This window comes from Podarcis bocagei (assembly GCF_964188305.1).
Source record: "Podarcis bocagei genome assembly, chromosome: 9".
Lineage (NCBI taxonomy): Eukaryota > Metazoa > Chordata > Lepidosauria > Squamata > Lacertidae > Podarcis > Podarcis bocagei.
In genome coordinates, this window is record NC_138134.1 from 4902117 (window position 1) to 4918507 (window position 16391).

Here is a 16391-nt window from a genome sequence, read left to right on the forward strand (position 1 = left end):
TCATCCTGAAGCAAAGTTCTTAACCCGAGGTAATATTTCTGGGTTAGCAGAGTCTGTAACCTGAAGCGTCTGTAACCTGAAGCATATGTAACCCGAGGTACCACTGTAATAATAATGGTGATATTTATTGGTTTGTTTAAATATTTATAAACTGTACTTTCACCAAAAAAATACAGCAAGGCAGTGCACTACAAAATAATAATAATAATAATAATAATAATAATAATAATAATAATAATAATAATAATAATACAACAACAGCAATAAAAACATAAGTTAAAAGAGCAATAAATACTGGTCAGCAACTTGTCTGAATAACACAGTTTTAATGAGATGTCTAAACAAAGGCAAGAATGATTCCTACCAAACCTCTACTGGCAGGGAGTTCCATGGGGCAGACATGTCACCTGAAAGGCTTGGGCCCTAGCAGAGGTCGCCTGAACCTCAGGGGTATGGGGAACCACAAGAAGAGGCAGTGTGGTGTAGTGATTAGAGCATTGGACTAGGACCTGGGAAACCAGAGTTCAAATCCCTGCTGAGCCATGAAACTCACTGGGTGACTATTATACTTGCTATCGGCTTAAGGAGACCAACAGAAGAGATCGTAAAGGAAAAAGAGAAATTATATGAATAAGATATGATGTGGAAACACCAAGATAAGACTGGATAGCATCATGAACTTTGTTTGGACTGATTGGGACTGATGTGGACATTAACGCAGTACTAAGAAGATGATCTGAATCCCCCTTTGGATCTTGAAGTATGGGTTCCCCCAACAAAATTTAAAAATTTGGCTTTGTAATTTGGAATTTATATGATGTGATTTAATTTGATGTGATTGGCCAGTTAATAAAAATTATTTAAAAAAAAGAAAGAAAAGAAACTCACTGGGTGACCTTGGAACAGTCACAATCTCGCAGCCTAACCTTCCTCAAATGTAAATGGGAGGAAGAGAAGCATGTATGCCGCTTTGATCACCTGCAGAAAAGGTGGCATAAAAGTGCAATAAATAGTACAAAGTGCCACATAAGGGGATCATAGGCTGTGTGCACATTAGCAGCTTAAAAGGCAGCAAGATCGTTTATCCTTGCTGCATTTCAAGCTGCATTTGCAAACTGCTGTACACACCAGAGAGCGGGCAGGGATGTCCTCAGCTGATGTGCATTACCTGCCTGCTTTCCCCACACTGGCAAGGCCCCAAATCCCAATTTGTGAAGCTGTCATCTGTGCCTGAGCAATAGCCTTCTCAGATGTACACACACCAGCTTAAACAGGTAAAAGGTAAAGGACCCCTGGACGGTTAAGTCCAGTCAAAGGCAACTATGGGGTTGCGGTGCTCATCTCACTTTAAGGCTGTGGGAGCCAGCGTTTGTCCACAGACAGCTTTCTGGGTCATGTAGCCAGCAGGACTAAACCACTTCTGGTGCAAGAGGACAGTGTGACGGAAACCAGAGTGCACAGAAACGCCGTTTACCTTCCCACCGGAGCGGTACCTATTTATCTACTTGCACTTTGACGTGCTTTTGAAGTGCTAGGTTGGCAGGAGCAGGGACAGAGCAACGGGAGCTCACCCCATCACACAGATTCGAACCACCAACCTTCTAAACAGCAACTCCATGAGGCACAGAAGGCACCATCCAGCCGTCTTAGGGACTGCATTCCAGATTTGTGTAGAGTTTACTAGGCAGCGGAGCTTTAGGACCAGAGTTTTCCTTCTCCTAGATGGGCTCCCTTCCCAGTTTCACAAGCCCCATCTGCCCCCCACTTCCCTCTACGGCACATGCAGAAACCGCCTTCGTTACTGTTGGACCCACTGTTGGTCTTGTCTGCTTAGTCTGCCAGACCCTCCAGGGGAAGTTCCAAACTCATTGAGGGTTTGAGAGCCATTGGCTACCCTCTCCTGGTTTTGCCAGCCAGTAAAAGCTGTTCCCAGGTTCTGGCCCCTGTCGCATGCTGACATCTTCTAGCAGCCACAAACGAAAGCTGAGTGCAGGGGCAGGGGCATACGAAGGGGGGGGCGAGGGGGTGTTCGCCCCGGGTTCCATCCCAGAGGGGGGTGACAAAATCCCCCCTGGACGAATCATGCCGCAGCACCACGATAGGGCCCCTGCCAGGCGGATTGCGCCACGTCGCCGTTATCGCCCCCCCCCCCATCGGGAGGATTGCACTGCCTTGCCACGATCGCCCCCCGGAGGATTGAGCCACAATTGGACCACCGCCGGGAGGATCACGCCACCACGCCACAATCGCCCCCCCCCGAGGATCGCGCCACCACCGCGCCACGATCACACCCATGCCCCGAGGATCGCGCCGCCATGCCGATCGCCCCACCACTCCGTGTGCAGGAGCAGCTAGTTCTGCCGCTGTGCAGGGTACCCCCCCCCCCACCAGAGGTACTGCCCGTCCCCATACTTAATTTTAAAGAGCTCACACGCCAATTATGCAAAACTTTGAAATGACTTTCCCTCAGAGTTGTTGAGTTTTTTAAAAACTTGTTCAAAAAAAGAGCTCTCCACATATAATATACAGTGGTACCTCTAGCTGCGAACTTAATTCGTTCCGGAGGTCTGTTCTTAACCTGAAACTGTTCTTAACTAGAGGCATGCTTTTGCTAATGGGGCCTCTTGCTGCTGCTGCGCCGCTGGCACATAATTTCCATTCTCATCCTGGGGCAAAGTTCTCAACTCGAGGTAACTCTTCCAGGCTAGCGGATCGTTTGTAACTCGAGGTACCACTGTATTTGAATAAGAAATAAAGGAAGGCTTATTTGTTTCTCTCTCTTACTTCTCACCCCTGGCCAATCTACCATAGTCTAAAAGACAAGGTCTCATGACTGGCAGCTGGCTGGTTCCTTATTATCCGAGTCTGCATCCAGTCTGGCTAATTACAGCCTATGATTACCAATCACTGAACATCGCTGTCACCTGCCATAGCTTGACAGGACGGTACCATCTGTGCCCATGGCCGCAGTATGGCAAGCAGGCAAGAGGTCACAAAGAGGGGCAAAGAATCCTTGGTGGGTGGTAAATGTGTTACGGACATGACAGCTGAGTCTCACTGAAGCACATGTATTGAAAAATATGTATTCACAGCTGAAGACGCTCTCCTGAGAAAGAAGTTGCCTCTGCAGCATGGCAGGGATCACTCAATATTCTTCAACAAAATGCAGTTCAGACAAAACTCTCTTTCCCCACAAAGGTGAGCACCTGCACACAAATATTAAATCGTAAGTTATGGTTCTTAAAAAGAAAGCTGCTTTATAATAAAGATTATTAAAGAGCCAGTGTGGTGTAGTGGTTAAGAGCGGTAGTCTCGTAATCTGGTGAACCGGGTTCGTGTCTCCGCTCCTCCACATGCAGCTGCTGGGTGACCTTGGGCCAGTCACACTTCTCTGAAGTCTCTCAGCCCCACTCACCTCACAGAGTGTTTGTTGTGGGGGAGGAAGGGAAAGGAGAATGTTAGCCGCTTTGAGACTCCTTCGGGTAGTGATAAAGCGGGATATCAAATCCAAACTCTTCTTCTTCTTCTTCTGTAGGAGTGGATAACTGGGACACAAATATAGGGAAACAGAGTGCCAGCTAAATAATAATTCCTCCCTCAACAGGTAGTAGCAACGTCCCCTATAAGTGTAGAGCAGGGGTAGTCAACCTTTTTATACCTACCACCCACTACCTACCATCTTTCTGGATGGTAAAATTCCCTTACCGCCCACCAGTGCTCGATGGAAGGAGGATTCAACTTATGCCGTAGAACCCCCTGCCGCCCACCTAGAATCCTGAAACGCCCACTAGTGGGCGGTAGGGACCAGGTTGACAACCCCTGGGTAGAGGAAGAGCTTTGTTGGCCATGAAACCCTGCATGCAGGATAACTCCTGGCATGCACAAGCCAGCGAGGACAACCACCTTTGTGAGTGAACACAAAGTTTCTGCTCTCCAGCTATTTCTACTGTTGGACAAATACTTGTGACCCCTTTGGTCTTACACAATCAGATCCTTGGCACATAAAGTATGTTTTATTCAAACACCCAAACCCAGCCTCCAACTCCCAAGATGTAAGGGTTATTTTTAACAATGGTTTGCTGTTGCATCCAAACCTAGCAGTCTTGTTTAACCATTATTTGTTTGACCACTCCACCTTGGTATTTACTAAGTTACAGATGCACAAAGAGCAACTCGGGGGGGGGGGGACCAAGCTAGCCTACTTGCTTGTGGGATGACTCATGGTTTATTGAACAACCATGGTTAAAACAAGCCATGGCTTAATGTTATGTGCAGTGATTATTGGAATGAGAGGTATTTCAGAAAGAGCTTTGCTGTGAGAATAACTAGCAAAATAACTTAAAAAAAATAATTATTGAGATTTTACATTTTTAAAAAACATAAAAATATCATAACATATAACAAAAATACCATTCCCCAATTTCCCCCTCCCCTCCACGACTTCCCTCAGCTTCCTCTTTTTGTTTTTTGGCATATTATCTCCTTCTGCTTATTTGTTATTTCTTATTCCTAAAAAAAAAATTAAATAGTCATTATTCTTCTCTTATCATTTTAACACCGTCATTCTATTTCCTACATTTGTTTTCTTAATTACAAGTGTTTAATCAAACCCTTGGGACGTGGGTGGCGCTGTGGGTTAAACCACAGAGCCTATGACTTGCCGATCAGAAGATCGGTGGTTCGAATCCCCGAATCTCCAGCGGGAAGGTAAACGGCGTCTCCATGCGCTGCTCTGGTTCGCCAGAAGTGGCTTAGTCATGCTGGCCACATGACCCGGAAGCTGTACGCCGGCTCCCTCAGCCAATAAAGCGAGATGAGCACCGAAACCCCATAGTCGGTCATGACTGGACCTAATGGTCAGGGGTCCATTTACCATTTTTAATCAAACCCCGCAAGTGATTCCATTTCTTTACCTTGATTCTGTAAGTATGACATGAATGGTTCCCAGTCTTTCTTAAAATCTCTATTGCCCTTGTCTCAAAGTCTTTCCATTGGTTTTGCCATTTCAGCATATTCCATCGGTTTCCCTTGCCATTCTTCTTTAGTTGGTATTTCAACACTTTTCCATCTTTGTACTCGCAATATCCTAGCTGCAGTTGTAGCACACATGAAAAGTTTTTTCTTCTCTTTTGGCAAATCTTGACTTGAAATGCCTAGCAAAAAACTTCTGGATTTTTCACAAAGGTTATCTTAAACATTTTTTTCAGTTCACTGTAAATCATAGCAATCATAACTTGTGATGCATCAATTTCAACATCCAAGAATGGTGCCAGAGCTGGTGAAAGGGAAAGGTGGCTTGAAAGTGTTCATTTTTTGCAAGCATCGATAGGACTACATGCAAATATGGACAGCCAAGCTCATGTACCTTTATCAACTATGTCCAAGATAGCTTGTGCAAATTTCCCACTGGTACATTTTCTTCATACCAGGTATAAGACTTTAAAATCTGTTTTAAAAAGTATAAATCAGTTTTACTTGTGAACTGCCTTCATATTTTGTAAATAACTATTTGGTACGACCTGAGAAATTCTCAAGGAACACAATTTTCATATAAATTGGCCAGGGCTGACAGCTATACGAAGGAGCATGCAGTGAAGGAATCCTAATTTATCTGCAGTACAGCAAAATGAGGGAAATGTGGTTTATGTACTAAGCTGCTAGATCATTCAAAGTGCTGCTGCATATTAGCTTGCCAGAAAAAAACACATTGGTTTTTATGACAGAGAAGTCTTGATTCTTTTCCTCATTTTAAATTACTGTATATATTAAAAGACCATTGCTATAGTCTTCCAGTTTCTCCCATCCTATTCCTTCAGAGATCAGAACTGGCCAGCAACCTCTAAATGAAATAGTAGCTGCTTGCACTGCTTCTTCTTTTGTTGTTGGCATTGAGAAAGTCAAATTTGAGGGAGGAGATGAGAGAGGGAGAATGGAACAAACAGAGACTTGGGTACCATCTTTAAGATCCTCAAGGTTCTCTCAAGATTGATTAAAAGGAGATAATCGCAAAACCATTGAAATCTGAAAGGGCTAACTGAACAGCTAATGGGCCAGATAAGAGCAGCTCATAGCTCCAACCATTGGCGCTTTTGCATTTCCACTCATGCCCTGGAAGAGGGATTTTAGAAGCACATGGAACAGGAAGTACAATCCAACTGCACTTCCTGCTTCCTTCCTCATAACATCACGTTCAAAATGGGCATCAGGCAGGGCCTTCAGTTCATCAGTCACGCCCAGCTATCTCATCCCTTTGTGTTTGCCTCAGAATTCTGATGTACCAATAATAATCGTGCCTTAAAGTAACAAAGTGGAAAAGTTTTGGCCGGCTTTGTCATTTTTTCAGAGCAGTTGTTAGACAAGAGCGGGAGAAAGCCTGTCATGCTGATAATTATTCTCAAAACTATTTTTTTAATGCTTTCTATTTGACAATTGCACATTTTCATGCATGTGCTAGTATGCTGGGATACTGGGCAGGGTGAGGCCAGCAAGAGCACTTCTATGTGTGGTATGCACAAGGCCTGATGCCCTTCCCTTGTCTCCTCCAAAGCTGGTGAGGGCAGAGGCAACTGGCACACAGCAGTGGTGGATAGGCTCACACTCCAGCCCAAACTGACCACACTGGGATCTTGCCAAGCCCGTTTTTCAGATGCTCAACCTTGGGCAGATAAATGTATGTTTGTATAGAACATGGGACATGGGTGGCGCTGTGGGTTAAACCACAGAGCCTAGGACTTGCCGATCAGAAGGTTGGCAGTTCAAATCCCCACGACGGGGTGAGCTCCTGTTGCTCGGTCCCTGCTCCTGCCAACCTAGCAGTTCAAAAGCACGTCAAAGTGCAAGTAGATAAATAGGTACCGCTCCGGCGGGAAGGTAAACGGCATTTCCGTGTGCTGCTCTGGTTCGCCAGAAGCAGCTTAGTCATGCTGGCCACATGACCTGGATGCTGTACGTCGGCCAGTAAAGCAACCCCAGAGCCGGCCACGACTGGACCTAACGGTCAGGGGTCCCTTTACCTTTACCTATGGAACATGCTGAAGCTTTTCAACCAGTCTCACTAACGTAAAAATGTTACTTCCAGGAGAGACTCCACCACTTGATACAGAATGGTTGTATGAGAAAGGACTGGAGCTGATACCAAGGGCCTTCTCGGTGGTGGCTGCTATGAAACTATGGAACTCCCTCTCTGAAGAAACTAGACTGCCTCTCTCCTTGCTATCCTTCCACCAGCAAGTGAAGGACTTTCTGATTCCAACAGGTTTTTGGGAACTGACTATTTTCAATGACAGGGCTAGCGTCATGTTGCTTTTATTATTTTATTATTGTAATTCTTTGTATGGTTTTAATAGTGTGTGTGTGTGTGTGTGTTTCATCAATCAAAGTTTGTTTTATTTCATTTCTTTCTATATTTATAGCTGTTTATTTGTATATTTTAAATTTGTACCCCACCATCTGACTGGGTTGCCCCAGACACTCTGGGCGGCTTCCAGTGCATATAAAAACAGAATAAAACATTAGGAGCCGGAATCTGCATCTTGCCAGCCAGCAGATAAGTTCCCACCAGCTTAGTTCCCGCTCCCCCACTCTCTGGGCTTTACTTTATAGATTATAAATGCTGTATTTATTTGTCAATCATAAAACGTGACTTTTGCTGTATTGTGATATTTAGTTTTAGTTGTTGCCTTGTTAACAGTGTTCTTTAGATTGTAAATGTTTGTTTCACTGATGATGCGTTAATTATCTTATATGATCTGTGCTGCATTTGTGATGTTCTCTTGTGTTCTACTATGTTGTCGTTATTAGTTGTTTGTGAGCCACTTTGGGATTCATTTCAATGACAAGAGGCATACAAATATACTGAATCAAAACCAAAGCGAGCCACTTGCCGCAGCTTGCGGAAAGCGACTGATGACGTTGCAAAGCGAGTGGTGGGCGGGACCGTGTCCCACGCGAACAAGGCGTTGGAGTGACGTCAGGCGCCTTGGGAGAGCCGATTGCGCAGCGCTTCCTGGGGGAGGCAGGGAGAGAGGAGACGCTGTTTCCCAACGTAGCCAAGTAAAACACCCAAATTAGCTTTCCACCGTGTCAGCCAACGTATCCCTCCGGCCGCGTTAATGTATGTTTTGTAAAAGAAAAGCCCCCCTAATGAAATGTCTCGCGTTGGTCTCGTCCGGCTTCCCCCCAGCGCCGAATAACCGACGTCGAAGACGCCACGGAGAGACACGGGCCGACGGCGCATGAATAATTAAAAAGGAGGCGGGGCCTGAGGGCGCGGCGGGGACGTTGACAGACTTGCGAGGGGCGGGATTGTGATGCGTGACGGCCGTGACGGCAGTTCCGGGTTCTTATGCGGGCGGCTGCGGCGGGGCTGGCGCTGCTCAGGCGGGGCTGACAGACCGGCTGCGGAAGAAACGAAACGCGGGGATCCTGTGCAGGGAAAAGAGGCGGCCGCCCTTTGGGGAGGGGGGGGTGTCTTCCCAGTCCTTTCTTTTGCGCAGGCCGTTTGTAGGGCCAGGACAGTAGACCATGGAGGGGCTTTGACAGGAGCTGCTAAGAGCACGAGATCGAGGGCGGAAGGGGGTCGCTTCAGTTTTTATGCAGATAAATGAGATCGATAGATAGGCAGATATATGTATTTATGTACAGACCGAGAGAAAGAAATCTCTGGTTTCGGAAGGGTTTTTTTCCAATGGTTTTTTTCAATGTCTTCTTTAAAGCGGGGGCTATTTTTCAGCACAGGGGGGGTTTCCCCCAGTACTTTAGTGACGTGAGGAAATCCAGTCAATAGAGTTGGACACCAGTCAGAAACGGGGCTGCTTCTAGATATACATATACTGAATCTTTTTTTTTAAATAACTTTGACAATTTCTATTCCGTGAAGGGCGGTGGTTGTCCCCCCCCCTTTTTTTTGTCCAGGACAGGTTTTTGTTAGTTAAAACCCTCCCCCACTTCTCTCCGCCCCCTGCCCCCCCCCAAAAGAGCCCAAATACACGATTTTGCTGCCGAAGCCTCTTTTAGCAACGAGCAGGGAAGGTCTGGTTTCGCCATCGCTGGGTACTTTGGGGGCGAAGCAAGCCAGGAAGGAAGATTGGCTCGCCCCCCCCCCCAACAAAATAAAAACTGGGCAGCAGCGAGGAGGGGGAGAAAAGAAGAAGGGCAGCCTTTGCATTGACTGAAAGAGCCGGACGCTGCAGAGAGGGAGAAAAAGGAAAGCGCCGAGCCAGAAGCAGCAGCGCTTCGGCGGAGGGAGGAGGCGTCGCCCTCGGTCCTCCTCGCCGCTCCGGACGCCGCTTCCCCGAGAAGCCGAAGCCGCTTGTCAGGGGAGGGCGAGCGCCGCTGGCGGGGCTGACGGCGGGGAAGGCGAGGCTGGAGCGCCGGGCGAAGCGGGCGGCGCCGGCGGCCCCCACCCACCGCTCTCCTCTTCTCTCCGCCCCGGCCGGCTTTAAACCCCGACCCGGACGAGGGAGTCGCCTGCTGCGTGTCAACCCGCGGCGGCCTCCCGCCTCTCCCTCAGCGGCGCCGCCGCCGCCTCGCGAGCTGAGCCGCCCCGAAGGCTCGCTTCGCCCGCGCCGCCCTTTCTCCTCACAGCGCAGCAGCCCAAGCGCCGCCGCCGCCAGCGGACCCACGGCGTCCCTCGGCTGGACCCCGATGTGGCGCCCGGCGGCGACGCCGACTGCCAGGTGGTGGTGAAGCGGCGCCGTCGCCCGCTCCCTTCTCGCCCTCCTCCCTATGGAGTCTCCCCCCAGCAGCAGCAGCAGCAGCCACTTGCTGGGCAGCGCCGGGAGCCTCCTGCCCGGCGGGCTGGGCTCGGGCTTCAGCAGCCTGCAGAGCCCCGAGCTGGGCAGCCCTCACGGCGGAGGCTCCTCCTCGGCAGCCGCGGCCTCCCCTCCGCCGCCGCCGCTGCCCAGCTTCGGCACGCCGTGGTCGGTGCAGACCTCGCCGCCGCCGCCTCAGCAACCGCCGCCGGGCCAGCCGCCGCCGCCGCAGGCGCCTCCTCCGGCCGCCTCAGCCGCCGCCATGGCTCCTCCGCCGAGCCCGGAGTCGTCGTCGTCTTCGGAGGGCGGCAGCAGTTTCTACGCGGCGGGCGGCGGCGGGATGCCGTCGTCCCTCAACCCGGCTTTCTTCCAGAGCTTCTCGCCCGTGTCGACCCACGCCGCCTCCGTCGGGCCTTTCGGAAGCCCCTTCTCCGCAGCGCCGCCGCCGCCTCAGATCAGTTTACCTCAGCAGCAGCAGCAGCAGAACCGGCGCTCGCCCGTCAGCCCGCAGCTGCAGCAGCAGCACCACCAACACCAGGCGGCCGCGGCCGCGGCGGCAGCCGCCTTCCTGCAGCAGAGGAACTCCTACAACCACCACCAGGTGGGTGCTGCGGGAATCGGGGGTCCAGGGTGGGTGGCGACCCGGAGGAGAAGATCCAGCTCTGTGGTAGCTATTGCCGATTACTGGCCGTTTCCCCGATCTGGCCCTCCTAGTCCGATCAAGGCATTCGCGGCGAAGCCGTTTGGACCTATCGATTGAATACAGGATCGCGCAGGAAAACGGTGTATTAACGGTCGTCCTCCCCCCTTTGGAAGGCCGTAGGTTGTTTAATGGCCGGAGGGCTGGGCAAAGAGGAATTTAATTGCTGACAGAAAGCTGGTGGTGAAACAGGGTTTGTGTTTTTCTGTGTGTGTGTCAAAGGAAGAGGAGTGTGTGTCTATATATCTCGAAAGAGGATGTCCTATGATTGAAGGACCTTAGTGGCGTTGTTTTGGAAACATGCGTGTTATTTTTGCTTTAAAAATTGTTTTTGCTGAAAACATAAAAGAATGGGGGGACACACACTTCGAATGCATGGAAATTGACCAAGGAAATATGGTGGCAAGTTCTGTTTAGGTTTAAAGCTTCTCAGGTTTGAACCCTGCCCTGTAGGGTTGCTCTCTTCCAAGAAGAGTTTGCCATGTCTGCTGCGGCAGGAATCTTTTTTGAGGAGAGGGACTGCATGAGGAAGGGGCTGGGGGGCCAAAGAGAACAGTGGAGGGAGTTAGCCTGGGCAGGCACATGTGAGAGATTTTGAACGACACAAATGCACATGCTGAAGTGTCAGAGCAGTGTCAAGCCGCCAGCTGGCTAGTGGGACATGGTGGGGGCCCAAGATGCCTTCCTTGGGAGAGAGGAGTTTTTCTAGGGGTTGGGAGTAGACAAGACGTACCACACCTGACCTCCCGGTCCAATGTGCCCACAAGGGAACACTTGTGACCATGTATATGGCTTTTCTAGTGCAAAGGTTCCCTCAGGGTAGGGGCAAGGGGGAATAAATATGTGCTATAATCTTTAGGATGATTTCACAAGTTACAAAATTCCAGTGTGAAAAATAAGTCGTAAAAAAATAAAGATAAAATGAATCCTGTGTGTAGGTCAGTTGTGTGTGGATGATCTTATATGTTTGCTTTTTTTGCACAGTATGTGTGCATTGGGCAATCAACCATTGAGGTGTAATTGTCACATACGGTGTTCTGTATTGGACTTACATTGTGCAATACATGAAAGTGCTTTCTTTGTTGGAATTCGGTAATATGTGAAGAAGTCCTAGGAAGACAAAGGAGACCTTTAACTCCCACATCTTTCTCTTAGTTTCTGTTACAGTAATTCATAATAAATTACTGTACTAGCATTCAGTTGGCTGCTCTCTCTTCCCAGTCCTCTTGATCAAATCTGCAGTCTTAACCCACTTAACTGGCAGAAAGCCCTATTGAATTCAGTAGAACTTACTTCTGAGTAAACATGGTTAGGCTTTTTCCATTAAATATTTATTCTCTGTATAGATAATATGGCCTAGACATTTCATGCACTTAACAATACAATCAGTGCAATCTTATGCATGTTTACTTGTAAATAAACTAGGGTTTCTATGCTGAGATCTGCTGAATTTTACTGCTAGTTTTTATTGTTTATTTTGCATTGGGTTTTTCCGCTGGATATTTGTTAATGGTTTTGTATTGTATTTTTACCTAACGATGATAGCCACTTTGTGGAGTATGAGCTCAAAAAGCAGATTATCAGTTTTTTCAAACCAAATAAATTACCAAATAAATATGTTCTGTATTCAGTACAACTTACATCTGGATAAGTATACACAGGATTTCAGTTATGAAGGGCATGGGTGTAGCGGGCGGGGGGATCAATCAAAATCCTGGCTACGCCCATGATGAAGGGTCTACATAACATAGTTATGTTTAAGTAATATTCACTGGGTTGTTATACTGGCTACCTATAGATTTTATTTGCTTTTATTCAATAGTTTTATTTTGCAGTGAATCAGCAACATCATAACTTCATAATGAACAGAACAGGGCAGTTTTGAACATCTGTTTCAGACAAGTTTATTAGTTTATAGTGACTGTTTTTTGTTTAAATGAGTTATACATATGTGTAAACCAACAACCATAAGTGGTAGTCCAAAATCTGGCATTCCAATCCACACACCCATAAATTGGCCTAAAGCAGCTTAAACTGAGTATCTTGATTTATCCAGGTTGTGAATAGGTCTGTACACAAATTTCCGCTTATGTTTTATTTTGCAACACTGAGCTATGTGCTAAGCAGCTTGCATAAGCAGCTGTAGATGCCAAGAAAAGTTTCAGTGTGGTATTTCAGGTTGTCCCAGTCTTTTCACATGCAGCACTTACTGCTACCTTATGGGTGGGCTGAAAACCTTTTCTCCCATTGGTTGGAAGCTTTCTTCTTTCAATGAGCTCTGCATACTCACAGTAATATAAGTTTACAGTTTCATGTTTTCTATAACAGACTAGCTTTAAACTTCCTTGTTCATCGGGTAATGTGCTGCATTTTGTTTGTGCTCTAGTATTGTACATTTATGCTTAGCATTAAACATTTTCCTTCTAATCTTTTTATTGATTCATTTAAAGCTCTTTAATGTTAAAGGCCTCTTGCTTCTTGGAACAAGCTGGCCTTGTAGATTGCTGCTGCTCCCATTTTACAGATGGCTGAGAGAGTAAGCGGCTGCCTAGCAGGTCAAAAGTGGATTGAGATCAAATGTCACCCATGATGGTGTAGAATCTAATTATGATTGTGTAACCAACTGTGTTTCTGTAATAAAGACCTACAATGACAAAACAAAAAAGAATTATAAGTTGTATTTAATGGAGAAACTAAAATAAGATTTTTTAAAAGTATCTTTGATATTCACTATTCAGTCTATTGTTGGACAAGCTAAGAATTACAGAAACAATTTTTAAGTTTTTCACAAAGCAAATGAAATCTCTTCTGCCTTTTGTGCTTTAAGCTTTATAAATAGTAGTACTTGGTGGGCATCAGACTAGCTGTAAAGATGAAAATCCTGTTACCTTCCCTGTTACAGTGGTGCCCCGCAAGACGAATGCCTCGCAAGACGGAAAACCTGCTAGACGAAAGGGTTTTCCGTTTTTGAGCTGCTTCGCAAGACGAATTTCCCTATGGGCTTGCTTCGCAAGATGAAAACGTCTTGCAAGTGTTCCGATTTTTTTTCGCTCCCTCCCCCCTTTTTCTAAGCCGCTAATAGCCTTTTAGCCGCTAAGCCTTTAATAGCCGCTAAACCGCTAATAGCGCTAAGCCGCTAATAGGGTTGCTTCGCAAGACGAAAAAACCGCTAGACAAAGAGACTCGCGGAACGGATTATTTTCGTCTTGCGAGGCACCACTGTAGTTTTACAGTATGATGCATATTTCTCCTAAAAATTGCAGCATGAGACATTCAAGACTGACCATGTCTATCTGCAATTATATAGGACTTTAGTGTCTGCTTAATTATCCTACCCAAATGGTTTATATATCTTCTTCACCAGGATGTATCACAACAGTCTTGAAAATATTTCACTTTGAAATAATTATATCGTGACTGTTCCTGTGAGATACTAGCTCCCATCATCCCTGACGATTGGCCATGGTGACTGGGGCTAATGGGAATAGTAGCCCTCTAGTTGTTGCAGTACTATAAGTTGCCCCTCCCAAATTCTTTTTAAATGTACGGGGTTGTTGTTTTTTAAGCCAAGTGTTAAATTATTAACATTGGAGGTTGACACATTGCACAGCTATAGCTGTTCCCGTATCAGTGACATTGAAAAGCTTTTCCGTCATATCACTTGACATAAAATATTGTACCAAAAGCTAAAGAAGGAATTTTGAATGGTTATTCTGTGCAACATCTCCCTCCCCCCCCCAAACCTGGACCATCCCTCTACCTTTCCTAGGGCTACTATGCTTTAACTTACTTCTTAAGTCATCGACTTCTTATGCTTTTATTGTATATGATGATGCTTTATAGCCTAGCTTTAGCTGTTTCATAAAAAACCCCAAATATAGCTACCTTAAGCTTGTAAATAGCAACTCACCCAATCAGCTGTAATAAATAATGATCTTTTCCAGGTGAATAGTCAGAAAACCTTTGAAAATTGTAACAGTTATTTCTGTCACACCAACAGTCTGAAAGATAAAGAGCTGAGTACACATAAGTATTATGGACAGCTGAGCTAGCAAATATCTGTGGGACATTAAAGGTGCAGTCTTATACAGTACTTTGATCACCTGGGTGCAAGCCCCATTGAACACAGTAAGACTTAATTTTGAGTTGCACTTTAAGCCTTGCATACTTCTGTAATCCTGAGAGAATCACCTCACTTATCAAAATAAATGTATATAGGAAGACAGTATTATTGAAATAGGGATAAATACGTATTATTACTTGTGTGTGTGTGTGTGTGTGTGTGTGTGTGTGTATGAAACCTTCAGTGGTATGTATAAAGCAAGTGCCAGTTTTCATTTTAATTATTTATGAATAATGTTAGAGATACAGAACAGTGAGACTCTGGACTGCAAGTTCAACCAAGCACTCAAGTTGAGGAATTGCAAATATTTCCTAATTTGTGAGAGAACAGGGCTGATCATTTTGGGATATTATAAATCTGGCCTGTAATTTTGACATTTTTCTTTAAAACCTGATTCATCTGTTTCTGTCTACACATAGGAAATAGATTCTATTAATAAGTGGCAACTTTTGGTTTTGTACTCTTTTAGTCAGTCACATCTTTGCTTTCATTAGTACAGGGGCACTAAAACTTTTAGAGAGAGAGAGTGTGGGACTGATCTCACAGCAAGAGAGGAAATTAGCAGAAAGAAAAAAGTTTTATTTCCTTGGTATTATAAGATTAGTACTTAAAGTGGCTGGGCCCCCAAGTTCTGCCCTAGAAAAATAACATGCAGAAATTGAGATGGGAATAGAGAGCTTGAGCCTCTCATAGCAATCGCCAGAGATACCTGTTGTCATTCTCATGTCACTACAACGTACAGTGGTACCTCTGGATGCGAACGGGATCTGTTCCAGAGCCCCGTTCGCATCCTGAAGCGAATGCAACCCATGTCCGCGTGTGCACTGCTTCCCCGCATGCGCGTGACATCATTTTGCGCGCGAGTGGCGAAACTCGGAAGTAACGTGCTCCGCTGCTTCCGGGTCACCGCAGCACACAACCCGAAAATACTCATCCCGAAGCTACTTTAACCTGAGGTATGACTGTATATGCTAGGTTTAAAAAAACTAAAAACTATGTTTTGTGTTTCTCCTGTTGCCCTGATCCAGAAAAAGTCAATTTGGCTTTAATAAGATTGTGGTATTAAGCTTATTTGGGAGTAAGCGGAATTCTGAATTCAGCAGACATAATTTCTGAGCAGTCATGCATAGGATTAGGCTGTGTTACCAATACTTTTAAAGAAATTGATCAGAAATATTTTCAAATAACTTTAGTATTTCTCCTCCTTCGCTTCCCCTCCTCAGCCTCTTCTGAAGACATCACCCTGGAGCAACCATCAGAGTACTGGCTGGAGCACAGGAAATATGTCTTGGGGAAGTGTGCATGGTAGAGACCATCGTAGAACTGGAAACATGGGAATTCCAGGAACTATGAACCAGATCTCTCCCTTAAAGAAGCCGTTTTCTGGTAACGTCATAGCTCCTCCCAAGTTTACTCGTTCTACTCCATCACTGACTCCTAAATCATGGATTGAAGATAATGTTTTCCGAACGGACAGCAACAGTAACACGCTCTTACCCTTACAGGTAAGAATGGTATGTAACCACAGCCTTTTGATGTTGTTCAACTTTTGCCAACATGCTGTTTTTTAAATAAGTAAGATGGATGAAAATGTACTTTCTGACTACAGTTACATCTCCTTAATATATAGCTTGTGTTGTTTAGTTCTCTCTGTAGATATTGAATGAGATAAAACTGAATACTTCCTTAATCATGCAGCTTTTGTAACGTTTATACAGTGGAGCCTCCAGATACGAACTTAATTCGTTCTGGTACGAAACTTAATTCGTACGTACCCCAGAAAGTCCGCATCTAGAGGCACCACTTCTGTGCACGC

General features: G+C 46.0%; 1 protein-coding gene across 4 annotated transcripts in view; it reads left to right on the forward strand.

The window, feature by feature from the left end:
• The first annotated feature begins 9687 nt into the window (after positions 1-9687).
• CPEB2 (cytoplasmic polyadenylation element binding protein 2) overlaps positions 9688-16391 on the forward strand; it is a 67729-nt gene continuing 61025 nt past the window's right edge. Inside the window, exons 1-2 of one of the 4 annotated variants that reach the window (XM_081207717.1) lie at positions 9688-10353; positions 15799-16089. In XM_081207717.1, the coding sequence (XP_081063843.1) occupies positions 9727-10353; positions 15799-16089 (918 nt within the window). In that variant the 5' untranslated portion in view covers positions 9688-9726. The remainder of the gene's footprint in view (positions 10354-15798; positions 16090-16391) is intronic. The other 3 variants (XM_081207719.1, XM_081207718.1, XM_081207720.1) reach the window with 3 other exon arrangements.